General features: G+C 51.9%; 1 protein-coding gene across 1 annotated transcript; it reads right to left on the bottom strand.

Moving 5' to 3' along the window:
• Nucleotides 1-1106: 1106 nt before the first annotated feature.
• Nucleotides 1107-24706, bottom strand: TPP1 (tripeptidyl peptidase 1). Its single transcript, XM_038413598.2, has 13 exons — nt 24554-24706; nt 24260-24337; nt 23848-23987; nt 23392-23542; nt 6785-6906; nt 5823-6019; nt 5337-5535; nt 4167-4355; nt 3838-3910; nt 2965-3085; nt 2529-2687; nt 2306-2443; nt 1107-1985 (listed from the first exon to the last, which is right to left on the bottom strand). The coding sequence occupies exons 1-13, from the start codon at nt 24562-24564 to the stop codon at nt 1845-1847; spliced, it is 1719 nt and encodes a 572-aa protein (XP_038269526.1). The 5' UTR covers nt 24565-24706; the 3' UTR covers nt 1107-1844.
• Between the last annotated feature and the right edge of the window lie 34 nt (nt 24707-24740).

The raw sequence follows: 24740 nt of genomic DNA, 5'->3' as shown, positions 1-24740 counted from the left end.
GCTTGACTACACTTGCAAGTTAGAGCACATTAAAGCAGCCCCGGGCGCCCCAGCTCACTCCCCATCCACACTAGCAAGGCACCCACAGCTAAAGCGCTCCTGGTACTCCACCTCGGCGAGAAGACTGACGCTTGCTGCGTCTTGGCTGAAAAACCCAGGCATCAGTGTGAACGAGGTGTTGCATTACTGTGCTCTGATCAGCCTCCGGAAACGTCCCATAATCCCCTTAAATCACATGGCCACTCTTTTCATTGTTTTTGAATCGCTACAGAAATGTGGATATGCCCTTTGAAAGCTCCGTTTCTGACAGCTGGCTGCTTATCTGTTCTGAGACAAAGCAACCATTACTGTGGAATGCTGGGGGGGGGGGAAGTGTCTGCTGTTGTCTGAATTTACAAGCCAGCATGCTGACATGCTCTCAGCCCCCCAAAAACCCACTCTCTCCCTCCACATACACACAACACACTCCCTGTCACACTCCACCCCCATTTGAAAAGCACGTTGCAGTCACTTGCATGATGGGATAACTGCCCATAATACACCGCTCCCAATGCCTCTGCAAGTGCCGCAAATGTGGCCACGCCAGTGTGCTTGCAGCTGTCAGTGTGGACAGACTGCAGGGCTTTCCCTACTGTGCTCTGTGAAGGCTGGTTTAACTCAAAGTGCTCTACATTTGCAAGTGTAGCCATGCCCTTAGTGTTCAGCCAGGCCCATACATGGCCAGGTCTCCTAAGCCAGGCTGCTGTCAAAGCCACTTTGGCAATCTGGCTCTGTCCCTTTGTTCTTAGGCCTGCTCTATGCTAGAATATTAACTTAGTTTAACTACATCCCTCAGGGATGTGAAAAACCCAGCACACTGAGAGTCATTGTTAAGCCGCCCTAAATCCCTATCACCCCAGCTACGCCATCTCTTGGGGAGGTGGATTACCTGCACCACTGGGAGAACCACTGTGTAACAAGCCCTTTGTCTCAGTAACGCATGTCTCTCCCAAGGCCAGCTCGTAAGCCAGCCACTGACACTTTCCCACTTTGTTCTCCAGCTGGGGGCTGTACCAGGGATGGGGAAACCTGCTAGGCTGAACCTCCTGACTCCACGAGCGACAGGGTTTGTTTCAGCCAGTCCTTTAATGACCCACTTATAGCACCCAACAATCACACACAGGCCTCAGCTCTCCAGCTCTGCTTTATCCTGTCCATAACTGGGCGCAGCACAGAGGGAAACAAAAGACACCTAGGAATCCCAAAACGTGGGCCAAAATTCCCCGAGTCCATGAAGCAGTAAATAGTGGCAGCCAGGTGTTTTATTTGCTCCAACCCCCAACCAGCCCATCCCTCCACCCCGCTGCACCACTGGACACACTCCCAGTGCCAAGACCTTTATTTCCTTGGGCTGTTGCTGGGGGGGCCAGGGCAAGCGCTGCTCCCCCTGAGGAAAGTTCATGTAAGAGCATCTCCCCGCCCTGTGTGGGACTCCCCCAAAGCAGCTCCCACCGTGTCATCCCCTTCCTGGAGGCCTGGGGCCAAGTACAGCTCAGCTGCCACACTGGACTGCAGAGTAGCGGTGCCTGAGATAACTGGAGGGAGGCACTAGCAGGCCTGAGCGCGAGGTAGGGGGAAACCTGAGCTTTTTCTTTCCAGAAGGCCCTGAATCCCCGCCTGCTCACTAACGTAAAGGGGCAGGAGGAGCAGTGACCTGCCCCTTTGCCCTACAGCTCAGAGGAAGGTGACCCTGCTCAGGTTAGATGGTGGGAGGGAGGGGGTGAGAATGGGGTTGGTCCTGTGGTTTAGCCTGCTGTGTACCCCTGTCTAGCCCTAGCCCTAGCCCTTTCCTCCTGCTGCCGGCATCACTGGTTGAGCAGAGCTCTCAGGAGCTGTGGGAAGTTGGGGGTGCCCCAGCCTGTGACGGGGTCCCAGGAGGGGCCAGCACAGAACCCCTGCCCTTCCACTGCTGCATCCAGACACGACAGGTGGCAGCCCTGGGTGACCTGGGGAGTCAGAGAGCTCAGTAAGTACACGCTGCAGTCGCTAGCTGCCCCGACCACATGCAGACAAGCACAGAGCCAGGAGCAGGGCAACAGGGAACCACTGCCCCGCAGAGGGGGAGTTCCAGCTACAGGACACTCCAAGGCTGGAGCTGGAGAAGCCCCAGCCAGGCCCCCCCCTCCCCTGGATCCAGGGCAAACCAGGGGGGAATCCCTTCTTCCTTCACCCTCAGACAGGGCTCGTCTCTCCAGCTCCCGGGCCTGCATCCTCCCCTTGCACAGAACCCACAGCTGCTGATACTTCACCCCTCAGCCCCACTCACGTCGTAGAGGGCGGTACTAGATCCCTTCTCCTGCAGTTTGTAGAGCGCTGGGTTCAGGAAGCCCAGGGGCGGCAGACCTTTCTGCAAACGGCGGTCGTTGATCAGGGCCACAATGCCCCCCACCACAGGGGTGGAGGCCTGATGGGGGGAGGAAAGGTGCGTCAGGGCCCTGGAGATGTCAGGGGACTCATTGCCCACGGCCCTGCCTAGGGCTGCTCCTTACCGATGTCCCAGACACCCAGGGCAGGGGGATATGGTTGGTCACCACCCAGTAATTGTCAGACAGGGCAGCCAAGTCGGGGTAGGCACGGCCGCTGCTGTTGTAGTAGGAGTGGGGTGGCAGCTTTGGGGCCGAGTGCAAGAAATTCCTGACAGCTGCAGCCTGGAAGAGACAGACAGATGTGGAGGGAAACCTCGCACCGGCCCCCGCCCCACCTGCCACTATCCTGCCCCTCACCACCCCCCCAGCTACCATCCTGCCCCTGCCCCTGCCCCACCTGCCACTATCCTGCCCCTCACCACCCCCCCAGCTAACATCCTGCCCCTTCCCCCCAACCCATCCCACCAGTAACCCCCCCAACCTACCCCCCACCCAACCTGCCAGCTACTGCGCTGCACTTCCCGCACCAAGCCTAACACCCCGGCCCAGCCACACGTACCTGATAGTCAGGCATAGGAAAGACATTGCTGAAGCCCCCGCCGCTGATATAGTCTGTCACCTCCCAGGTCACTTGGAAGGGGTTCTTAAAGGCTGTGCCACCCACTGTGGTCACATAGGGGCTGTGGGGACAGGTGTGGGGAGCTGAACTGGCCAGGCCACCAGAGACAACTTCTCATTGCGGGGCCAGCAGCTCCCATTAACAGAGAGACTCTCACGAATACTGCAGGAGCCCCCACTTCTCTGGCCTTCCAAGCCCCACTGCCCCCTAGAGCTGGCAGTTCTCAGGGCTCCCTTCCCCACACAGCCCTGGGATTGCTCAGAGTCAGTTTGCATTGGTCTCTGAGCCCCTTTCCATTCCCTGGGGAAGCTTGCTGCCTGCACTGACCGGCCTTCCCCTTTAGCCTTCCCCTCCTGTCTGCCCCAGCCTTCCCAGCCAGGCCTGCCTACCCTACCTTCCCCCGCCCAGCCTGCCCCAGCCCGCCTTCCCCTCCTGCCTGCCCCCGCCCCGCCTGCCCCCTCCAGCCTGCCCCTGCTGCCTTCCCTCTCCAGCCTGCCCTGACCCGCCTGCCCTTCCAGCCTTCCCCTCCAGCCTTCCCTGCCTGGCCTGCCCCGTCCAGTCTTCTCTCACCGCCTCCCCTGCTCTCACCCTCCAATCTCATCTGTGTTGCTGCTCCCCATCTCTGCCACAGCAGCCCCAAACCTCCTGGCTGGGGCTCTACCAGGAACACTCAGCCCAGGGCAGAGCAGGGCCAGGAGTTGTAACAGGCTGCACATCCCCATGGCTGCTTGGCCAGGGCACTGCATGCTGAGCTTGAGGCCAGGGTTGCAGCATTGTCTGCCCAAGACTTCCCAGCCCTCCCCACCCCCTTACCTGGAGGCTGGGAAGCTGGGCCGGAAAGTGTGCCTCCCTCCAGCAAGCTTTCTGCAGCCAGCTCCCTCATCACCTGCAAGGCAGGAGTTCTGGGTCAGCCTAGCCTATGGGTGGCGGTAGACAGACGGGGCCAAAGGGGATGGCTGGTGAGGCCTGGACCCTTGTTGGGGCCAGGAGCCAGGCACCCACCTCCCCACCCAAGTGCTGCAGGGAGTGACCAGGGGGACTCCTGGGTCCCAGCAGAATCCATGCAGCACAGCCAGCAGGATCCACGCGCTCCCAGGGAGGAAGGCAGCTGAGGGCAAGAGGCGCCGGCAGGCTGCGTGTACCTGAGGCAAAGAGCAGAGTCAAGCCCCGTGCAGCAGCCTTCATGAACTCCACATTGAGACGCTCCATGTAGGCCCAGGACAGGCTGTCCTCATCGTCTCCGTAGCTCACTGAGTGCACCCAGGGCAGGGAGGATGTGTTACTGAGCAGCAGCATCCAGGCCAGGAAGGGCTCCTGGCTCTCATGCCTCCCTGCAAGGGGCAGCAGAGAAGGATCAGCCCCATCTGGAGCCTCCATCCCCATGGGGCAGAGCAGAGAAGGCCCAGGAGAGGGAAAGCAGTGCATGAACATAACATGGGTTAGAGAACTCCTAGCCCCCAGGTCTCATCCTGGGCACTAACAGAGACAATATAACATCCCTGCCAGAACTGTAACTCACTATACTCATTGCAGCCAGCGAATGGCCCGTCCCTCATTTAGTCTTGCCAAGTCCTTCGCCTCAGATGCATCCTTTGGCAGTGAGTTCCACAGGCTAATTACATATACCATGAAAAAGTATTTCCTTTCCATGTCACTGATTGTCCCCCTATCCCATTGCTGAGAGACAGGGAAAAGAGAAACCCGCAATCTCCCTTCTCTTGACCAATCAGTAGTGACAGACTTTTCTCATGTCACCTCTCATTCGTATCACTTCTCCCAGTCGTTTCAATCTCTCTTGCACCCAAGAGAGATGAAAAGAGCTGGCCAAGCAGCTTCCTGAACCACTTATGTTGGATTTCAGTCAGTTCTGGAGCACTGGGGAAGATCCACAGGACTGGAAGAAAGCTCACGTTGTGCCAATATTCAAAGAGACCGTAAAAGGGACAGCCCGTTTAATGGGAATAATAATGGGAAATTATAGGTTTGTTGGTGATCTGGAGTAAGATAATGAAGTGGCTGATACAGGACTCAATTAGGAAAGAAGTGAAGGAGGATAACAATTAATGCCAATCGACATGGGTTTATGGGGGGGCACAGGCCTGTGTCAGGATGGGGTCGGTACTTGCATAGCGGGGGGGGAGGATGGGAGAGCACAGGCCTGTGTCGGGGTGGGCTCAGTACCTGTGTGGAGGCCTGTATGTGTATGGAGGGGCTGAGGGGGGGGCACAAAGGGGAGCCTGTGTCGGGGTGGGGTCAGTACCTGCGTGGGGGGTTGGGGAGGCGCAGGCCTGTGTCAGGGGTGGGGTCGGTACCTGCATTACTGAAGACCCAGGTGGAGATGTTGGCACCTGTGCTCATGATGTACTCCACATCCAGGCTGGCCTCCAGCCCCGCCTTGCCCAGCCGTTGGTGCCCGACCACCCGGTCAACCTGGGAGCGGTGCCCAAAGCTGCTTCCGAAGAGCCACATGAACTCCGCCAGATCGGCCGGGTGGAAATACTGCTCCAGGAACTGCGGGGACAGGCAGGGAGGCCGTGACATTCCTCACCCCACCCAGAGCACCGTCCATCCCCCGAGCTCCCAGACCGGGAGGAAGCGTGCACCCCCTGCTGGGATCCCCACTGGCTGTCCCTGAGCCAGCTTCGGTGCCTGCACACAGGCCTTGCTTCTGCTGTCAACAGGTGGGGTTCCCATGGGTCCTGGGGCACAGGCAGGCCACTGTTATGGGATGTGTGTGTAACCATGGTTACCTGGGCTCAAGCATGGCTATTGTCACGGAAGGGTGTCACTATGGTTACCTGGGCACAGGCCTGGCTGTTATTGGGCATTGCCCCGATGTCCCCATCAGTCAGGTTGTATCTCTTGCGGAGGACAGCAGGCGTCACGCCCAGATGGAAAGCGACTCTCCTCTGCTGGTGGTGTGCCATCGCCTCCTCCTTTCTCGAGGCCCTGATCACCATCTTCCTTTCCGCAGGGAACCGGTGCAGGCCACCCACTGGGTGCCAAGGAGAAAGCACAGGAGACAGGGGCCTGCATCTCCAGCGGGGTTTGGGGGGGGGGTTCTGTTCTAGCCCCTCCTCCTTTCTGGTCTGCATGGGAGCAGTGAAAGCTCATTCACTCTGCGCTGGGAGCCTCCCAGATCTCCGCCCCAGCAGGGCTGGGCTGGCCCATGTGCGGATGAGAGATGACCCACAAAGAGCCAGGTGCTGCAGGGTAGGTGCTCTCCCCTTGGGGTCCGTGCAGCCCCAGTGCCCAGCAGGCTTCCCAGAGTCAGCGTACCCCTACAACCAAACCGCTTCCATGCCTCCCTGCAGGGAAGAGCTAAGATTCCCCTTCACCTCCTATCCCAAAATGCTCCGTAGTATTCTTGTGTCATTGCTGAGTAGCTGCTGCTTCCCACCCCAGAGGTGGCTGCATAGTAGTAGCAGGTAACATCACCTCATATCCTTCACCTTGCACGGCGGGGGTGGGAGCATCAGGCTTGGCTAACACTAGTTAATAATGCGTGGCCTGTTTCCCCATCTGCAGAGTAGAGACCCTGGGACAGGCCTAGGGACACTGGTACCATGTCTGGGAGTAGGAGGGGCCTGACCGGCCACGAAGGAGAGTGGAGTGGCTGAGGAATTGCAGGAGCCAGCTGGGAGCAGCGGGTGCTTGGGTTAGCACATCTAACACACCAGGTGAGCCTGCGTGAGCTCTCCAGGTCTCCACAGCACCCAGGAACATGCAGCCCTTCCCCCCAGCCCGGGCCAGCTCATACCAAAGTCAATGTGCTCAGCCAGCTCCTCATGGAGGGTGTAGGGGACAGGGGAGCGCACAGCGCTGCGCTGGCCGCTCACATAGCGATGGAACTGGGCTCCTGGCAGGAGACGCTCTGCCGTGCTGCAAGAGAGAATCAAATGCCACCCATCAGCCTGGGGTAGAGGGGGACTGCCTTCCCGGCTCCATCCCTGCGGCTGCTGGAACTCAGGCAGGCCTGCCCCTCCCCGCACTACCCTGCCCCAGGCATGGCCCAGCTCACACTCTGTACACTGTGACATTCCCCAGGGTACGTGCTGGACCCTCGAACAGCTGCATCCCCATAATTCTTGAACCTGGGGCCTGTTACACTGCGGCGCTTGTCAGAGCAGCCACTCCTGGCCTGCTCAAAGCCATCAGCATGTGCATACATTCCCTGCTAGACACATGAGCCCTCTGACCAGTCCCTCATGAACTACGAACAGGGAGACATCCGCAAAGTCTTAGCCCCCGCCTTGTCTCCCAGAAATGTGTGTCTGGCACTGCTGAACAATGCAAGCGCATGAAAGGTCTGTCCTTTCACAGGAGAATGAGATATGCACCAGCCTTGCTATCCCAAACAGAGCTTCCCACACGCAATCCAGACAGACTGGTTCAGATAAAACAATAAGACACGTTTATTAACGACAGAGACACAGATTTTAAGTGATTTCAAGGAATGATGCTTCTCCAACAGTTGACAAGAAGGTGAGAGTAACAGTAGGGGGGGAAATAACCAGGTGGAAATAACAGGTTTCAGAGTAGCAGCCGTGTTAGTCTGTATTCGCAAAAAAGAAAAGGAGTACTTGTGGCACCTTAGAGACTAACAAATTTATTTGAGCGTAAGCTTTCGTGAGCTACAGCTCACTTCATCGGATGCCTCTCCTCACTATATTTTCCACCAAATGCATCCGATGAAGTGAGCTGTAGCTCACGAAAGCTTATGCTCAAATAAATTTGTTAGTCTCTAAGGTGCCACAAGTACTCCTTTTCTTCATGGGGAAATAGTTTTACTTTGTGTAATGACCCATCCACTCCCAGTCTTTATTCAAGCCTAATTTAATGATGTCCGGTTTGCAAATTAATTCCAATTCAGCAGGCTCTTGTTGGAGTCTGTTTCTGAAGTTTTTTTCTTGTAATATTGCGACTTTTAGGTCTGTAATCGAGTGACCAGGAAGATTAAAGTGTTCTTTGACTGGTTTTTGAACGTTATAATTCATGTTATGATCAAGGATTATAAAATTCAAAGTGATGATTTTATGGGTCTTTGTCCTGGTTTGCTAAAGAACATTTGTTTGTATACTTGCAGTACAGACAATACCTCTGTCTGTTCAAGTGGTGTTATGTTATGGCGTACCTCAATGCTTTCACGGGATGAGTCGTTTTAGAATTCAGTCACCAAATCAATGAGGTTGGAGGCCTCAGATTCTCCTTCAATACAACAAATTGTATTGTATAGGAGCCAAGAGGCCAGTGAAGAAGCTTGGCAACATGTGACCTCCAGAAGAGGTAAGCGGAATGTCCGGGTTCCAGTAACACAGACACAGGTAACTAACCGCTTTCATGTTCTCTCCACAGGTACCATTGCGGAGAGTGGACCAGATGATAGGTCGGGGGGAGAAAGCAGAAGGAGACTCCGCTGGTTGGGAGGCATGAGATGCGATGTCCTGAGGTTGGGGGTTCCACGACCACCACTCCCAAGAGGAGAAGGCGGGTGGTGGTGGTCGGGGACTCTCTCCTCCGGGGGACTGAGTCATCTATCTGCCGCCCTGACCGGGAAAACCGAGAAGTCTGCTGCTTGCCAGGGGCTAAGATTCGTGATGTGACGGAGAGACTGCCGAGACTCATCAAGCCCTCGGATCGCTACCCCTTCCTGCTTCTCCACGTGGGCACCAATGATACTGCCAAGAATGACCTTGAGCGGATCACTGCGGACTACGTCCGCTTGGGTTTGACAAAGGGCTTGACAAAGCCCTAGCTGGGATGATTTAACTGGGACTTGGTCCTGCTTTGAGCAGGGGGTTGGACTAGATGACCTTCTGGGGTCCCTTCCAACCCTGATATTCTATGATTCTATGATACGTGGCTCTGGGAAGAAGGATAAAGGAGTTGGAGGCGCAAGTGGTGTTCTCGTCCATCCTCCCCGTGGAAGGAAAAGGCCTGGGTAGGGACCGTCGAATCGTGGAGGTCAACGAATGGCTACGCAGGTGGTGTCGGAGAGAAGGCTTTGGATTCTTTGACCATGGGATGGTGTTCCATGAAGGAGGAGTGCTGGGCAGAGACGGGCTCCATCTTACGAAGAGAGGGAAGAACATCTTTGCCAGCAGGCTGGCTAACCTAGTGAGGAGGGCTTTAAACTAGGTTCACCGGGGGAAGGAGACCAAAGCCCTGAGGTAAGTGGGAAAGCGGGATACCGGGAGGAAGCACAGGCAGGAATGTCTGTGAGGGGAGGGCTCCTGCCTCATACTGGGAATGAGGGGCGATCAACAGGTTATCTCAAGTGCTTATATACAAATGCACAAAGCCTTGGAAACAAGCAGGGAGAACTGGAGGTCCTGGTGATGTCAAGGAATTATGACGTGATTGGAATAACAGAGACTTGGTGGGATAACTCACATGACTGGAGTACAGTCATGGATGGTTATAAACTGTTCAGGAAGGACAGGCAGGGCAGAAAAGGTGGGGGAGTAGCACTGTATGTAAGGGAGCAGTATGACTGCTCAGAGCTCCGGTACGAAACTGTGGAAAAACCTGAGTGTCTCTGGATTAAGTTTAGAAGTGTGTGCAACAAGAGTGATGTCATGGTGGGAGTCTGCTATAGACCACCGGACCAGGGGGATGAGGTGGATGAGGCTTTCTTCCGGCAACTCACGGAAGCTACTAGATCGCATGCCCTGATTCTCATGGGTGACTTTAATTTTCCTGATATCTGCTGGGAGAGCAATACAGCGGTGCATAGACAATCCAGGAAGTTTTTGGAAAGCGTAGGGGACAATTTCCTGGTGCAAGTGCTAGGGGAGCCAACTAGGGGGAGCGCTTTTCTTGACCTGCTGCTCACAAACCGGGTAGAATTAGTGGGGGAAGCAAAAGTGGATGGGAATCTGGGAGGCAGTGACCATGAGTTGGTTGAGTTCAGGATCCTGACGCAGGGAAGAAAGGTAAGCAGCAGGATACGGACCCTGGACTTCAGGAAAGCAGACTTTGACTCCCTCAGGGAACAGATGGCCAGGATCCCCTGGGGGACTAACATGAAAGGGAAGGGAGTCCAGGAGAGCTGGCTGTATTTCAAGGAATCCCTGTTGAGGTTACAGGGACAAACCATCCCGATGAGTCGAAAGAATAGTAAATATGGCAGGCGACCAGCTTGGCTTAATGGTGAAATCCTAGCGGATCTTAAACATAAAAAAGAAGCTTACAAGAAGTGGAAGGTTGGACATATGACCAGGGAAGAGTATAAAAATATTGCTCGGGCATGTAGGAAAGATATCAGGAGGGCCAAATCGCACCTGGAGCTGCAGCTAGCAAGAGATGTCAAGAGTAACAAGAAGGGTTTCTTCAGGTATGTTGGCAACAAGAAGAAAGCCAAGGAAAGTGTGGGCCCCTTACTGAATGAGGGAGGCAAGCTAGTGACAGAGGATGTGGAAAAAGCTAATGTACTCAATGCTTTTTTTGCCTCTGTTTTCACTAACAAGGTCAGCTCCCAGACTGCTGTGCTGGGCATCACAAAATGGGGAAGAGATGGCCAGCCCTCTGTAGAGATAGAGGTGGTTAGGGACTATTTAGAAAAGCTGGACGTGCACAAGTCCATGGGGCCGGACGAATTGCATCCGAGAGTGCTGAAGGAATTGGCGGCTGTGATTGCAGAGCCCTTGGCCATTATCTTTGAAAACTCGTGGCGAACAGCGGAAGTCCCGGATGACTGGAAAAAGGCTAATGTAGTGCCCATCTTTAAAAAAGGGAAGAAGGAGGATCCTGGGAACTACAGGCCGGTCAGCCTCACCTCAGTCCCTGGAAAAATCATGGAGCAGGTCCTCAAAGAATCAATCCTGAAGCACTTAGAGGAGAGGAAAGTGATCAGGAACAGTCAGCATGGATTCACCAAGGGAAGGTCATGCCTGACTAATCTAATCGCCTTTTATGATGAGATTACTGGTTCTGTGGATGAAGGGAAAGCAGTGGATGTATTGTTTCTTGACTTTAGCAAAGCTTTTGACACGGTCTCCCACAGCATTCTTGTCAGCAAGTTAAGGAAGTATGGGCTGGATGAATGCACTATAAGGTGGGTAGAAAGCTGGCTAGATTGTCGGGCTCAACGGGTAGTGATCAATGGCTCCATGTCTAGTTGGCAGCCGGTGTCAAGTGGAGTGCCCCAGGGGTCGGTCCTGGGGCCCGTTTTGTTCAATATCTTCATAAATGATCTGGAGGATGGTGTGGATTGCACTCTCAGCAAATTTGCGGATGATACTAAACTGGGAGGAGTGGTAGATACGCTGGAGGGGAGGGATAGGATACAGAAGGACCTAGACAAATTGGAAGATTGGGCCAAAAGAAATCTAATGAGGTTCAATAAGGATAAGTGCAGGGTCCTGCACTTAGGATGGAAGAATCCAATGCACCGCTACAGACTAGGGACCGAATGGCTCGGCAGCAGTTCTGCGGAAAAGGACCTAGGGGTGACAGTGGACGAGAAGCTGGATATGAGTCAGCAGTGTGCCCTTGTTGCCAAGAAGGCCAATGGCATTTTGGGATGTATAAGTAGGGGCATAGCGAGCAGATCGAGGGACGTGATCGTTCCCCTCTATTCGACACTGGTGAGGCCTCATCTGGAGTACTGTGTCCAGTTTTGGGCCCCACACTACAAGAAGGATGTGGATAAATTGGAAAGAGTACAGCGAAGGGCAACAAAAATGATTAGGGGTCTAGAGCACATGACTTATGAGGAGAGGCTGAGGGAGCTGGGATTGTTTAGTCTGCAGAAGAGAAGAATGAGGGGGGATTTGATAGCTGCTTTCAACTACCTGAAAGAGGGTTTCAAAGAGGATGGCTCTAGACTGTTCTCAATGGTAGCAGATGACAGAACGAGGAGTAATGGTCTCAAGTTGCAATGGGGGAGGTTTAGATTGGATATTAGGAAAAACTTTTTCACTAAGAGGGTGGTGAAACACTGGAATGCGTTACCTAGGGAGGTGGTAGAATCTCCTTCCTTAGAGGTTTTTAAGGTCAGGCTTGACAAAGCCCTGGCTAGGATGATTTAACTGGGACTTGGTCCTGCTTTGAGCAGGGGGTTGGACTAGATGACCTTCTGGGGTCCCTTCCAACCCTGATATTCTATGATTCTATGATTCTATGAAATCACATGTACCATTGCTTCCCTACGGTACTGGGTTTACAATGGCGCCAGTGGCACCATGGTGCTGGGCCCACACTCAGAAGGGGCCCCGGCCTGGCCCGCTCATGCTGCACACCGAGGCCCCGGCAGCCCCCTGGCCACCCCACCAGCTCCTCTCCACCCAACATACAGATCCCAGTGCAGCTTCAGCTCCAGGCTGTCTCTGCTGCTTACCACCTGTGGGGTCCGGCCTGCCTCCCCAGAGCTGAGCCACCTGGGACCGGTGCAGAAGCCTGGCCAGTCTCGGCCAGTGCGGGGGGCTTGGCTGGGCCCCTCCAGGCAAGTGGGTCCTGAGGGAGCCTGGCTGGGAGCAGGCACTGGCCTGGCTGATTTTGCTGCCCCCGAGGGGTTGGAGCGATTCCCTGCCCTGGGACCAGGACCAGCCCCAACTGCGCTACCAGCTCAGCCTGGCAGACACAGTCACCTTCCAGCAGGGCTGATAAGTAAGGCCGGGGCGTGGGGGAATGGGTCTCTGATGGGTCTGTGGAGGAGGGAGGTGCTGGGCAGGGGGAGATCTGTGTGGGGCACTGTGTAGTTGTGGTGGGAGGGCTGTGAGGAAGGGCACTGGAAGGTGGGGGAGATCTGTGTGTTGAGGTGCTAGGGAATGGGGGTTCTGTGTAGGGTGCTGGGCAGTTGTGGTGATGTGCAGGGCACTGTGCATTTGGGTGGGAGGGCTGGGGGGGGCTCTGGGCATAGCAGGTCTGAGTGACGATGGGATGGGGGAGAGGGTTGTGGTGTGGCATGGGCCCGCCCCCGAGGGGAAGGGGCAAGCTAGCTGCACAGGATCGGGCAGGCCAGCACATGTCTGGCAGCTGCCAGTTTGTAAACAGTTCCCTTGCACTGGGCTGGATGGACCAGCCCCTCCCCCCCACCATGCCACGCCCATTGCCTCTGGCCGGTCCCTTGCTCCAGGGACCGATCTCCCCCCACCATTGCCCCTTTGGAGCCCACAAGCATGTTTGGCACTGGGCTCACAAATGGTTAATTTGGCCCCGCTTCCCTACTGTGACTGGCTTTAAGCGTATTTATACATACTGTTCGTGGGGCAGTTTTACTGTGAGGTCTTTTAAAATGATAGGGTGAATGAATGCACCTTTCTACCACTTCAAAACATCCCTCATGAGAGTTTTGCATTTTGTATCTTTTCACAGGGATTAACACCAGTACCACAGCCCTCACTTCAAAAGATCATTCACAAGCATTTTTTACCATACCACACCTTTTGTTTGATTTGGCTGTCAGTGAGGTTAGTTTACATAAGAATGGCCATACTGGGTCAGACCAAAGGTCCATCTAGCCCAGTATCCTGTCTTCCGTCAATGGCCAATAACAGGTGCCCCAGAGGGAATGAACAGAACAGGGAATCATCAAGTGATCCATCCCGTCGCCCATTCCAAGCTTCTGGCAAAAAGAGGCTCGGGACACCATCCCTGCCCATCTTGGCTAATAGCCATTGATGGACCTATTCTCCATGAATTTATCTAGTTCTTACTGGAACCCTGTTATAGTTTTGGCCTTCACAACATCCTCTGGCAAGGAGTTCCACAGGTTGATTGTACGTTGTGTGTTTGTTTTAAACTTGCTGCCTATTAATTTCATTTGGTGACCCCTAGTTCTTGTGTTATGAGGAGGAGTAAACACTTCCTTGTTTACTTTCTCCACTCCAGTCATGACTTTATAGACCTGATTCATATCCTCCCTTAGTCGCCTCTTTTCCAAGATGAACAGTCCCAGTCTTATTAATCTCTCCTCATATTGCAGCCGTTCCAGACCCCTCATCATTTTGGTTGCCCTTTTCCAATTCCAATCTATCTTTTTTGAGATGGGGCGACCACATCCGCCTGCAGTATTCAAGATGTGGGCATATCATGGATCTATATAGCGGCAACATGACATTTTCTGTCTTATTATCTATCTCCTTCCTAATGATTCCCAACATTCTGTTCGGTTTTTTGGCTGCCGCTGCCCATTGAGTGGATGTTTTCAGAGAACTATCCCCAATGACTCCAAGATCTCTCTCGAGTGGTAACAGCCAATTTAGACCCCATCATTGTGTAGTTGGGATTATTTCATTGCCCAGTCACCCAGTTTTGTGAGATCCCTTTGTAACTCTTCACAGTCTGCTTTGGACTGAACTTGAACCACATCCATCATAACTCTCAGCAATTTTCCGAACCTCTGTAAATACTCCATCACTGGCTTCTTCCTCTGTCCCACTGTCCCCTTCCCACGAGGCTCTGATGAGATCTAGAAGTCCCCTCACTTTCCTTCCACATAGGAGATCAAATGGGACAAACCTTGTAGACTCTTGGGACACCTCGCTATAAGCAAACAGACCAGGTAACATTTCATTCTAGCCCTGGGCCCTTTTGTTTGCATGCATTCCCAGCATAGATACCACTGTCCCACTGAATTTCTGTACCAAACCATTTGGCTCTGGGTTATATGGGGCAGCCTTTAGTTGATTCATTCCACACTACTTTCATAATTCACTGAAGAGATGGGACATGAAATCTGTCCCAAGATCTTAGAAAAATCTTTTTAGGGAAATCCATTCTGCTGAAAATAGTGAAAAGGGCTTTTGCCAGTGTTAGCTTCTGTGTTAGACAGAGCCACTGCCTCTAATGGCAAAATCCACTAGGACGAAGATATATCTTCCCCCTTTGGGCAGGGAGCAGCATAGGGCCTACAATGTATATTACCACCCTAAAAATTGGTTTCAGAGAGCAGCCGTGTTAGTCAGTATCCGTAAAAAGAAAAGGAGTACGTGTGGCACCTTAGAGACTAACAAATTTATTTGAGCATAAGCTTTCGTGAGCTACAGCTCACTCACAGGCAACAGGGTGTAGAGGAATTTAGAACTTCTGAGTTTGAAGGCACTGCAAGGGTCATCTAGTCTAACACCCTGCCAAGATGCAGGATTTGTTGTGCCTAAACCATCAAAGACAGATGGCTCTCCAGCCTCCTTTGGAAAACCTCCAGTGAAAGAGCTTCCATGACTTCCGAAGGCATCTGTTCCATTGTCTTCCTGTTTTTATTTAGAAAGTTCTTCCTGAGATTTAATCTAAATCTTCTATGGTGTAGTTTCATCCCATTGCCTCTTGTCCTGCCCTCTGTGGCCAGAGAGAACAACTCTGAAGACCACTAACATGTCCCCCCATAATCTCCTTTCTTCCAGACTAAACATACCCAGTTCCTTCAGCCTTTGCTCGTATGGTTTGTATTCCACCCCTTGGATCATCTTTGTTATTTGCCTCTGGATCCCTTCCAGTTTCTCTACATCCTTCTTATACATTGGTGACCCAAACTGGACACAACACTTCAGCTGAGGCCTGGCCAATGCAGAGTAGAGGAATACTATCACCTCCTGCGACTTGCATGCTATGCCGATGTGACGAAGTGGAAATGTTCTTAATGTTTTGTCTGATTACTGTGTATGCCTCAGTTTCCCCTACGTGTTACGCAAGTATCTATGTGAGTGCGGGACGATGATGATTAACACTCTGTATCCTGGCAACTGATGTCCTCCGCTGAAAGAGACAAAGCACAGAGGTGGGGCAGCTGAGCATGACTGAGGCTGGGCTGCTGGAAGCTGGTAGGTTTCCTGTTTTGGGACTTGGGGGGGGCAGGTGGGGAGGGAGCCCTGAGCTCTGGATTCCCCCAAGATGGACTTACCACATAAATTAGGAATGTTCAGCAAACAAGCTCCGTTCTACACTGTGTTCCTGACAACTAATAACCCGTCTGTGTCACACGCTGGCAGAGTCACAGCTGCCTGCGGAGTGGCTGGCAGGATGCTTTGGGGGCATCTGAGTCTTCCCCAGGTGGCCCATCAAGATGGACTCGATACAGGGAGATCACGGGCTGAACGCTCTGAGGTCAGATCCAAGGAAGCGCTAAACCACAGAGGCTCCTTGCCCTAGTGAGAGCAGGCCGTGATGGGAGACGCACTGCACTAGAGTTCTGACTTCACTCCAAGTGGCTCCCGAGTGCTGAGACTCTGACTCTGTGACAGCCTCTGTTAATGCAGCCCAAAATTGCATTTGCTTTTTTTGCAGCAGCATCACATTGCTGACTCATGTCGAGGTTGTAATCCATCCCGACTCCCAGATCCTTCTCAGCAGTGCTGCTGCCAAGCCACTTTAGGCTGACCAGACAGCAAGTGTGAAAAATTGGGATGGGGGTGGGGGTAATAGGAGCCTATATAAGAAAAAGCCCTAAATATTGTGACTGTCCCTATAAAAATCAGGACACCTGGTTACACTAAGCCAGTTATCCCCCGTTCTGTATTTATGCATTCAGTTTTTCTTTCTTAAGTGTAGCACCTGACATGTCTTTGTTGATTTCATTTTGTTGTCAATAGCACAGTTCTCCAATTTATCAAGATCCCTCTGAATTTTAGTTCTATCCTCCAAAGTGTCGGTGGCCCTCCTGCCACCACCCAGCTTTGTGTTATCTGCATATTTGATCAGTATGTTCTCTATTCCTACATCCAGCTCATTAATACAGATGTAAAATAACACCAGACCCAGAATAGATTCCTGTGGAACCCTACTTGGGATCTCCCTCCAATCCAACATCATTCTATTAATAGTTACTCTTTGTTTGCGGTTGTTTAACCAATTACATATCCACTTGATGGTGGTTCTGTCGAGCCCACATTTCTCCAATGTACCTCCACTAGGTATCTGCAAATTGAATGTTTTATACATTGCTCTAGTAACTTCCCACATATGGAGGTCAACCTGACCGGTCTATAGTTCCCCGACTCCTCCTTTCCCCCTTTTTAAAGATGGGCACTATGTTAGCTCTTCTCCAGTCTTCTGGGACCTCTCTTGTCATCTAGGAATTTGCAAATATTATTGCCAGAGGCTCAGAGATTTCTTCAGCTAATTCCTTCAGCACCCCGAGGTGAACAGCATCAGGCCCTGCTGACTTGAATTCATTCAAATTAGTTGAAAGAACACATCAGAGATCTTCTCTTATCCTGATCTGCATCCCTTCCACTTTATTGTCTGTGGTAACTTCGCTAGTCATCTGGTCACATATTTTTTGTGAGAAGACTGAAGCAAAGTAGACATTGAGCAGCTCTGCCTTTCTATCATGAATCCCTGATCTTTTTTTTGTCTGATATATTTGTATAATCTCTTCTTGTCATCTCCAACATTGCTTACCAGCTGTAACTCATTCTTTGCCTTGGCTTTCCTGATTTTGTCCCTACACGCTTGTACTATCCATGGACACTTCTTTGATAACATGCCCCTCCATTTCTTGTATAGGTCCCTCTTGGGTTTGAGAGAGCTAAAAAGATCCTTATGCAGCCACATTGGCCTCCTGTGGCTCTTCTTCTCTTTCCTCATCAGAATAGCCTGATGCCGAGCCTCTAGTATTACATAATTTAAGAACTGCCAGCCCCTTTGACTCCTTTTCTTCCTAACTGGTCTTTCCATGGGACCTTGCCTACTATTTCTTTGAGTCAGTTGAAATCCACCTTTCTGAAGTCCAGTATCCTTATTTTCCCATTCTCATATCCTCCTTTCCATAGGAGTTCTATCAGATCATGATCATTTCCTCCCAAGTTCCTGACCACCCTTCGCTTTGCAACTAATTAATCCCTGCTGGCCAAAACTAGATCCAAAATGGATGACCCCCCCCAGTTGTTTCCTCAACTTTCTGAATCAGAGACTTGTCCCCTACACATGCTAAGAAGTTGCAGGACAGATGTTTGGCTGTAATAGTCTTCCAACAGATATTAGGGAAGTTAAAATTCCCCATTAATATTAATTCATGTGTTGGCTAATCTTGTTACCTGCTTGAAGAATGACTCATCCACTTCCTCTTCCTGATTTGGTGTCTATAATAGATCCCCACTGTTAGGATATAGATATTCAGGCCTGTCTGTAAAGGCCTATACTCTAAGAATTTAGGTGTATTCTTATCACTTGGGTAGTTACAGAGCTATAAAAGAAAGAATCAAAATCACTGTCTGCCGGTGTAAGGGCCTTTTCTTACTGCGACAGTCTGAGGCCCTGTTCTTAGGCTAAGATCTCTGGCTAAGCAGCAGAGGCAGCCATAAGCTGGGAAGCGACCGGTCACCTCCTCACATTCCAACCTAGTCACATTGAAATAAGGTGCTGTTGGGCTGTTAGGATACAATCCTGTCCTGATAATGCCTGTCGCCTCTAGAGAAAGGGAAGTGCCTAGAAGATGTAAAAGGAAACTTAGTTTGATAGCATCCTGTCTGGCAAGAATTCACTTATCAATAGCTGGGATGTGAAATCCTCATTTCTGTGTTTGTTCTATCACTGTAGTCCCTCTTTCCCCATTATTTGTCTGTATAATCTCTGTCTGGTTCTGTGATTGTTTCCGTCTGCTGTATAATTAATTTTGCTGGGTGTAAACCAATTATGGTGGTGGGATATAATTGGTTAAATAATCATGTTACAATATGTTAGGATTGGTTAGTTAAATTTCAGGAAAATGATTGGTTAAGGTATAGCTAAGCAGAACTCAAGATTTACTATATAGTCTGCAGTCAATCAGGAAGTGGGTGGGTGTGTGGGTGGGGGAAATGGGAACAGGGGTGGGGAAATTGGAATCATGTTTGGCTAAGGGCAGGAATGGGAACAGGGACACAGGTGTAAGGCTCTGTGATGTCAGAGCTGAGAAGGGGGACACTAAGGAAGGAAACTGGAATCATGCTTGCTGGAAGTTCACCCCAATAAACATTGAATTGTTTGCACCTTTGGACTTCAGGTATTGTTGCTCTCTGTTCATGCGAGAAGGATCAGGGAAGTAAGTGGGTGAAGGAATAAGGCCCCTAACACCCACCATAATATCTCTTTTCAGAGTAGCAGCTGTGTTAGTCTGTATTCGCAAAAAGAAAAGGAGGACTTGTGGCACCTTAGAGACTAACAAATTTATTTGAGCATAAGCTTTCATGAGCTACAGCTCACTTCATTGAATGAAGCTCACGAAAGCTTATGCTCAAATAAATTTGTTAGTCTCTAAGGTGCCACAAGTCCTCCTTTTCTTTTTGCATAATCTCTCGTTATCCTCACCCAGAGACTCAGTAGGTCTTTCGCTCACTTCCTCTTGGACCAAGTGTAGACATTCTTGATGTACAGTGTGCAATGCCTCGTCCTTCTCCCCCCATATCTGTCCTTCCAGAACAAACTATATCCCTCAATGCTGGTACTCCAGTTGTGAGAGTTGTGTCACCAAGTCTCTGTAATGCCAATTAAGTCACAATTTTCTTTATATACCATGACTTCCAGTTCATCCTGCTTGTTCCCCATTCTCCTTACATCGTATACAGCCATAAAAGATACTTTGTAGACTGCCCTGTTGTTTTTCTTCTTGTCTCTAACTTTGGGGCCCTGCATATCTCCTTCTCTTCTGACATAAGTCACAAGATCTGCAGTAGTCTCATGTTATTCTGTATCCCTGGCCAATAAAAACGCTTTTCTAACTTATCATGGGTCCTCTATGCTCCCAAGTGACCAGCTAAAGGGCAGTGGTGGGCCAGCAACATTAACTCCCCACAGTGCTGGGCAGGCACAACTAGTTGCTAGAAAGGTTTCCCAGGGTTTTTATCATTCCCCATGGGAGCTTTTCTGTACATCCTTAATCTTCAAAAAACCTGTCCCCGTCTCCCCTCACTGTTGCGCCCTCTAGGACAGTGGTTCCCAAACATTTCCTTGCATAACCCCATTTTCACATGTATTGCTTCCCATGACCTCAGAGAGCATGGAGGACACCATTTCAAAATGGCAGCTTCCACAAAGCATGACCTCGCACACTTATGGTGCATCTGAGGGCACACTGTGTGGAGGATGCCATTGTGTAAAATGGCATTTTCCACACACTCAGGATTGCTGAGGTCCCATTTCCTTATGGAGTGACCCCCCAGGGGCGTGACTCACGTTTGGGGGCTGCTGCTCTAGGACAGCGGTTTTCAAACTTTTTTTCTAGTGAAAAGAAAATTTCTTCCAGTTGAAGAAAATTGTTGATGCCCACCATCCAACAGAGCTGGGGATGAGGGGTTTGCGATGCAGGAGGGGGTCAGGGCTCTGGCCTGGGGATGAGGGGTTTGGGGTGCAGGAAGGGCTCTGGGTTGGGGCATAAGCTTACCTTGGGCAGCTTCTGGTCAGCGTGCAGCGGGGATGCTAAGGCAGGCTTCCTGCCTGTCCTGGCATCGCGGACCGCGCTGCGCCCCAGAAGCAGCCAGCAGCAGGTCCAGCTCCTAGGCGGAAGCAGCAAGCAGCTCCACACAGTTCTCGACTGCAGGCATCACTCCCCCCAGGTCCCATTGGCTGTTTTCTGACCAATAGGAGTGTGGAGCCGGTGCTCAGGGCAAGGGCAGCGCCCTGAGCCCCATGGCCCCCCACCTAGGAACTGGACCTGCTGCTGACTGCTTCCGGGGTGCAGCGTGGTGTCAGAACAGTTAGGGACTATCCTGCCTTAGCCAGGCAGCACAGCTGACAGGGCTTTTAATGGCCAGGTCAGCGGTGACCCGAGCCATCGTTACCCAGTGACTTTGGGTCGCGACCCAGTACTGGGTCATGACCTGCAGTTTGAAGACCACTGCTCTAGGATGTGTCTATCTGTGCTTTCTAGAGCACTGTCTGCCCTCTGCTCATCTGCAAGATGCTGGCAGCTAACAACTGGGCAGTCACAGAGGTTAGCACCTCCCCACAAAGGGCATGCTCTTTTCCTCTGCTATACAATTGGTATCAGCCTGAAAAGCACACTGCTTCTTTCTGCTGAGCTGGAAGTGCCCACCCCTCCCCTTCTGGCATTCCCTTTGGGGATTACAGAACAATAGTCCTTGGAGTATTGGCAGTAATTGGAACGGTGCAGAGAACGGCAACAACAATGCCGAGGGCTCTGGAACAGCTTCTGTATGGAGAGAGATTAAAAAGACTGAAGCTGTTCAGTGTGGAAAAGAGACGATGGAGTGGGGGTATGACACGGGTCTATAACATCACGACTGGCATAGAGAAAGTGAACAGGGAAGTGTTATTTACCCCTTCGTACAACACGAAAACCAGGGGTCACCCAATGAAATTAAAAGGCAGCAGGCTTAAAACAAACTTAAGGAGGCACATTTTCACACAACGCACGGTCAACCTGTACAAATCATTGTCAAGGGATATTGGGAACGCCAAAGTAGAACTGGGTTCAAATAAGAATTAGATGAATTCATGGAGGATAGGTCAGTTAATGGCTATTAGTCAACATGGTAGGGACACAACCTCATGCTCTGGGTGTCCCTATACCTCTGACTGCTAGAAGAGACTGGACAACAGGGGATGGATCACTTGAGAAGTTGCTCTGTTCTGTTCACTCCCTCTGAAGTACCTGGCACGAGCCACTGTTGGAAGACCGGATACTGGGCTAGATGGACCATTGATCTGACCCAGTACGACTATTTGGACATGTTCAAAATATCATTTCCTACCAGCATTTCTATTGGAATACAATCCAACTCCCCAACTTTTAATCTACTCTTCAGAGCTTCCCACTCCAAATGCACGTTAGCCAAAGGCACAGAAATTCCATATTTTCCCAATGCCAGGTAATATACATCAGTCTCTTTGACCATGGTTTCCCTGACCAGAGAAATCTGGGCACCAGTGTCCCTCCTCCCTAGACATTCTTTTCAGTTCCCCGTGGCAACTGTGGCTGTAGGTACTGATAATACCACATTGACAAGTACACCAAAAGGAAGCCAGATCTCAGTCAGCCAAAGACAACAAGGAGGAAGTACCACAGTTCTTCAACCACAAATGGCTATGTTTGTAGCAAAAACAACTCCAGAACTGAAACAAAAGACAGACATGAAAATTCCAGAATTTTTTTTACCACTGTAATATTCCCTTTTCTGTTATTGAGTGTTACGGAGTCACCAGGGCAATGCTCTGAAACTACTCCATACGAAGCCAGTCAGGACTCTGGGGGAGCCTCCTCTCTCTGAGCATACAGTCTCCAGGGCAAGAAGCTTACATGCTTTGACCTTCCTGGGTCTGAGGTTACGAAGGAGCGGTCATAGCATCAGTGCAGGCAGCTGGAGCATCCTCTGCAAAAGTCACACCCCCTCATTCCCACCACCTACACATTGACATAATACACAGGGAAACTGAGGCACACATAGCATTCATGCAAAACAGTAAGACTCACATACAACATAACAAGGGAAAATCCCCACTTCGTCATACTGAACATCCAACTTTTCAAGCAATAATCAGCTGCCAAATGTTAGTCTACAAACTATCCAATCGAAAGCAGATAGAAGGGGAATTATTAGATGTCGCTACTGATGGCTTGAGGGTGGAAGCATGCAACAAATTACATGGAAAAGTAGTCACATTAATACTGGATGCCTGGAGTAATGTGCACAATGACCCAGGGATAGCTAACTGTGTACAGATGGGGAAAATTATGGTTTATGTATCAGGAGCTGATACTGGAAGCAATAAGACAACTGAGAAGTACCGTGTGACACTGGGAAGAGAAGCCAAGCCACTAACAAATGCACTGTACAGCTGTGTTGTTAAGAGCTACCTGATAGAGTATGAGACGTGCTTTGGAACGACATACCACCAGTTATGTATGGATGTACATCAGACCAGTTAAATCTACTCGGACAAGACCTAGCACCAAGTGCTTTGATGAAACAATATTGTGGATTTACAAAAGTATTTTCATAATCACCATCAGCCTGGAGCCTGGTTAACAAAATACCAAGGATATGTAAAATCCCAAATCCCTGGTGACATGAGATGGACCAAACAACATGCCTGGAAACATATGTTCAGCCACTTTATTTTAGGCTTGTGAGTGACCACAAGGCATACCGCAAGGACAGAGTGGCAGTGACCTGCAATATGCAGAAGATCAGACTGGAAGATTTGGTGGTCTCTTCTGGTCTTAAACTCTGTGACACTTGAGACCTGCGGGCATTTCTTGGCCAACACCGGAAACACGAGGAAGCAATTCCCCTGAACAATTCAGCCCCAGGATTTATGCAGAGATGGCCCAATGCCACGCATCCCCCACCACTTGGACAGGGGTCAACCAGCACACAGCATGGGAACCTATGCAGGGGTTACATCCCTGACCTGACACAGACCACAGGGGCCTGGCTTCTCTTTCCACACAGCTCAGCCCCAGCCCCACCCCCTGGCCAAGGGACTCACCTTGCTGGCATCACGCACTCTAGGAAGTCCAAGGTGCAAATGGTCTTGCAGCCCTTGATGCCGTAGGCCCCCAACCACTTGTGCACAGTCCTGAGCGTGAGGAGAGATGGCTGGACAAGTGTGCGCAGCTCCTCCAGTGACAGGTACTTTCCTGCAGTACAGGGCAGAAGGAACAGCTCAGGAGGTGAATGGGGAGGCAGTAAGGCAGCTCTCTCCTGGAAGAGTCCAGCACTCCCCATGCCCCAAGGAAACATCTCCATATTTGTGCCCTTGGACTCCCACCACAGCATGTTTTCCTCCATGTTGTCAGATTCTGCTCTTCACAGCACCTGCGCCCAGAAGCAACTGCACTGGTTGGGCTAAGATGCGCTCCCCAGGCCGGGGGTGGGGGGGGTAAACAGCCCCAAGGCCCTCTGGAAGATCCCCCTTGGTCCCTGCTCTCTCCGGGGCAGTTACCGTACTGAGGTGAGTCAGGGTCCGAGACTCTTCGCACCAGCTTTGCCAGATGCTCCACGTTCTGCTGCCTGAGGGCAAAGGTCAACACAATCTCGTCCAAGGGAGCAACCCGACCCACGTGGCTCCATCCAGCAGGGACCCTGAGGGGAAGAGGGATCCTGTGGTGACCCAGCAGGATGGAGTGGGGCCCAAACAGCATGAGCAGAGGGGCTCATGGGGGCACCTCTGGAAAGGTGCGAGAAAACTCAGTTACGCTGGGAGCTCCAGACAGCCCTGAGCCAGGACTCTGCCCCACCCAGCAAGGTAGTCCAGGTGCATGGGTGAGACAAAAAGAGCAGCAGGAGGGGTGGTCTTCAGGCAGAGCAGAACCCAGCACTGGGTGCTCAGTCCCCACCCACGGGGCAGCACTTACTGGAGACTCTGGTCCTGCTCTGGGCCTGCTCGGGAGAGGCACCAGCCCGGGAGACTCAAAGCGACCACAAGCAGGAACCTGCCACCGAAAGCACAGCAGACAGCATCAGGGCTGGACCAGGGAGACCCCCCCGCTCCCCGCCACCCCACCCCCGGCCGGGGAGACCCCCCCTCCCCGCCGCTCCTCCCCCCGCAGCTCCAGTTCCTTCCCCTCCCCCTCCGGGGAGACCGCCCCGCAGCTCCAGCTCCAGCTCCAGCTCCTTCCCCTCCCGCTCCAGCTCCCCCCCCCCGTTACCGCGCCTCCATCCCGTCCCGTCTGTCCCCAGCCCGAATGCAGGTCGCGTGCAGAGTCGGTCACATGATCTGATGAAAGCGCGTGATGAACCCACTGCTGGGTCACATGACAAGAGACCCGAGCCGGGGCGGGGACACGTGGCGCCGCGAGCCCGGCCCCAGCAGCCGGGTCAGCGGCACCCAGCGGG

The sequence above is a fragment of the Dermochelys coriacea genome, chromosome 1 (genome assembly GCF_009764565.3).
Source record: "Dermochelys coriacea isolate rDerCor1 chromosome 1, rDerCor1.pri.v4, whole genome shotgun sequence".
Classification (NCBI taxonomy): domain Eukaryota; kingdom Metazoa; phylum Chordata; order Testudines; family Dermochelyidae; genus Dermochelys; species Dermochelys coriacea.
The sequence above is the reverse complement of the archived record's forward strand: the minus strand, read 5'-3'. Positions and strand labels throughout refer to the sequence as shown.

Bases quoted from the DNA above. Each gene is read 5' to 3' on its own strand.
- TPP1 (XM_038413598.2), bottom strand. The intron at 6,020-6,784 runs GTATGAGCTGGC...CTTGGCACCCAG, and splicing joins GGCTGAGCACATTGACTTTG to TGGGTGGCCTGCACCGGTTC. The intron at 3,911-4,166 runs GTACACGCAGCC...CCTGCCTTGCAG, and splicing joins GACTCTGCTCTTTGCCTCAG to GTGATGAGGGAGCTGGCTGC.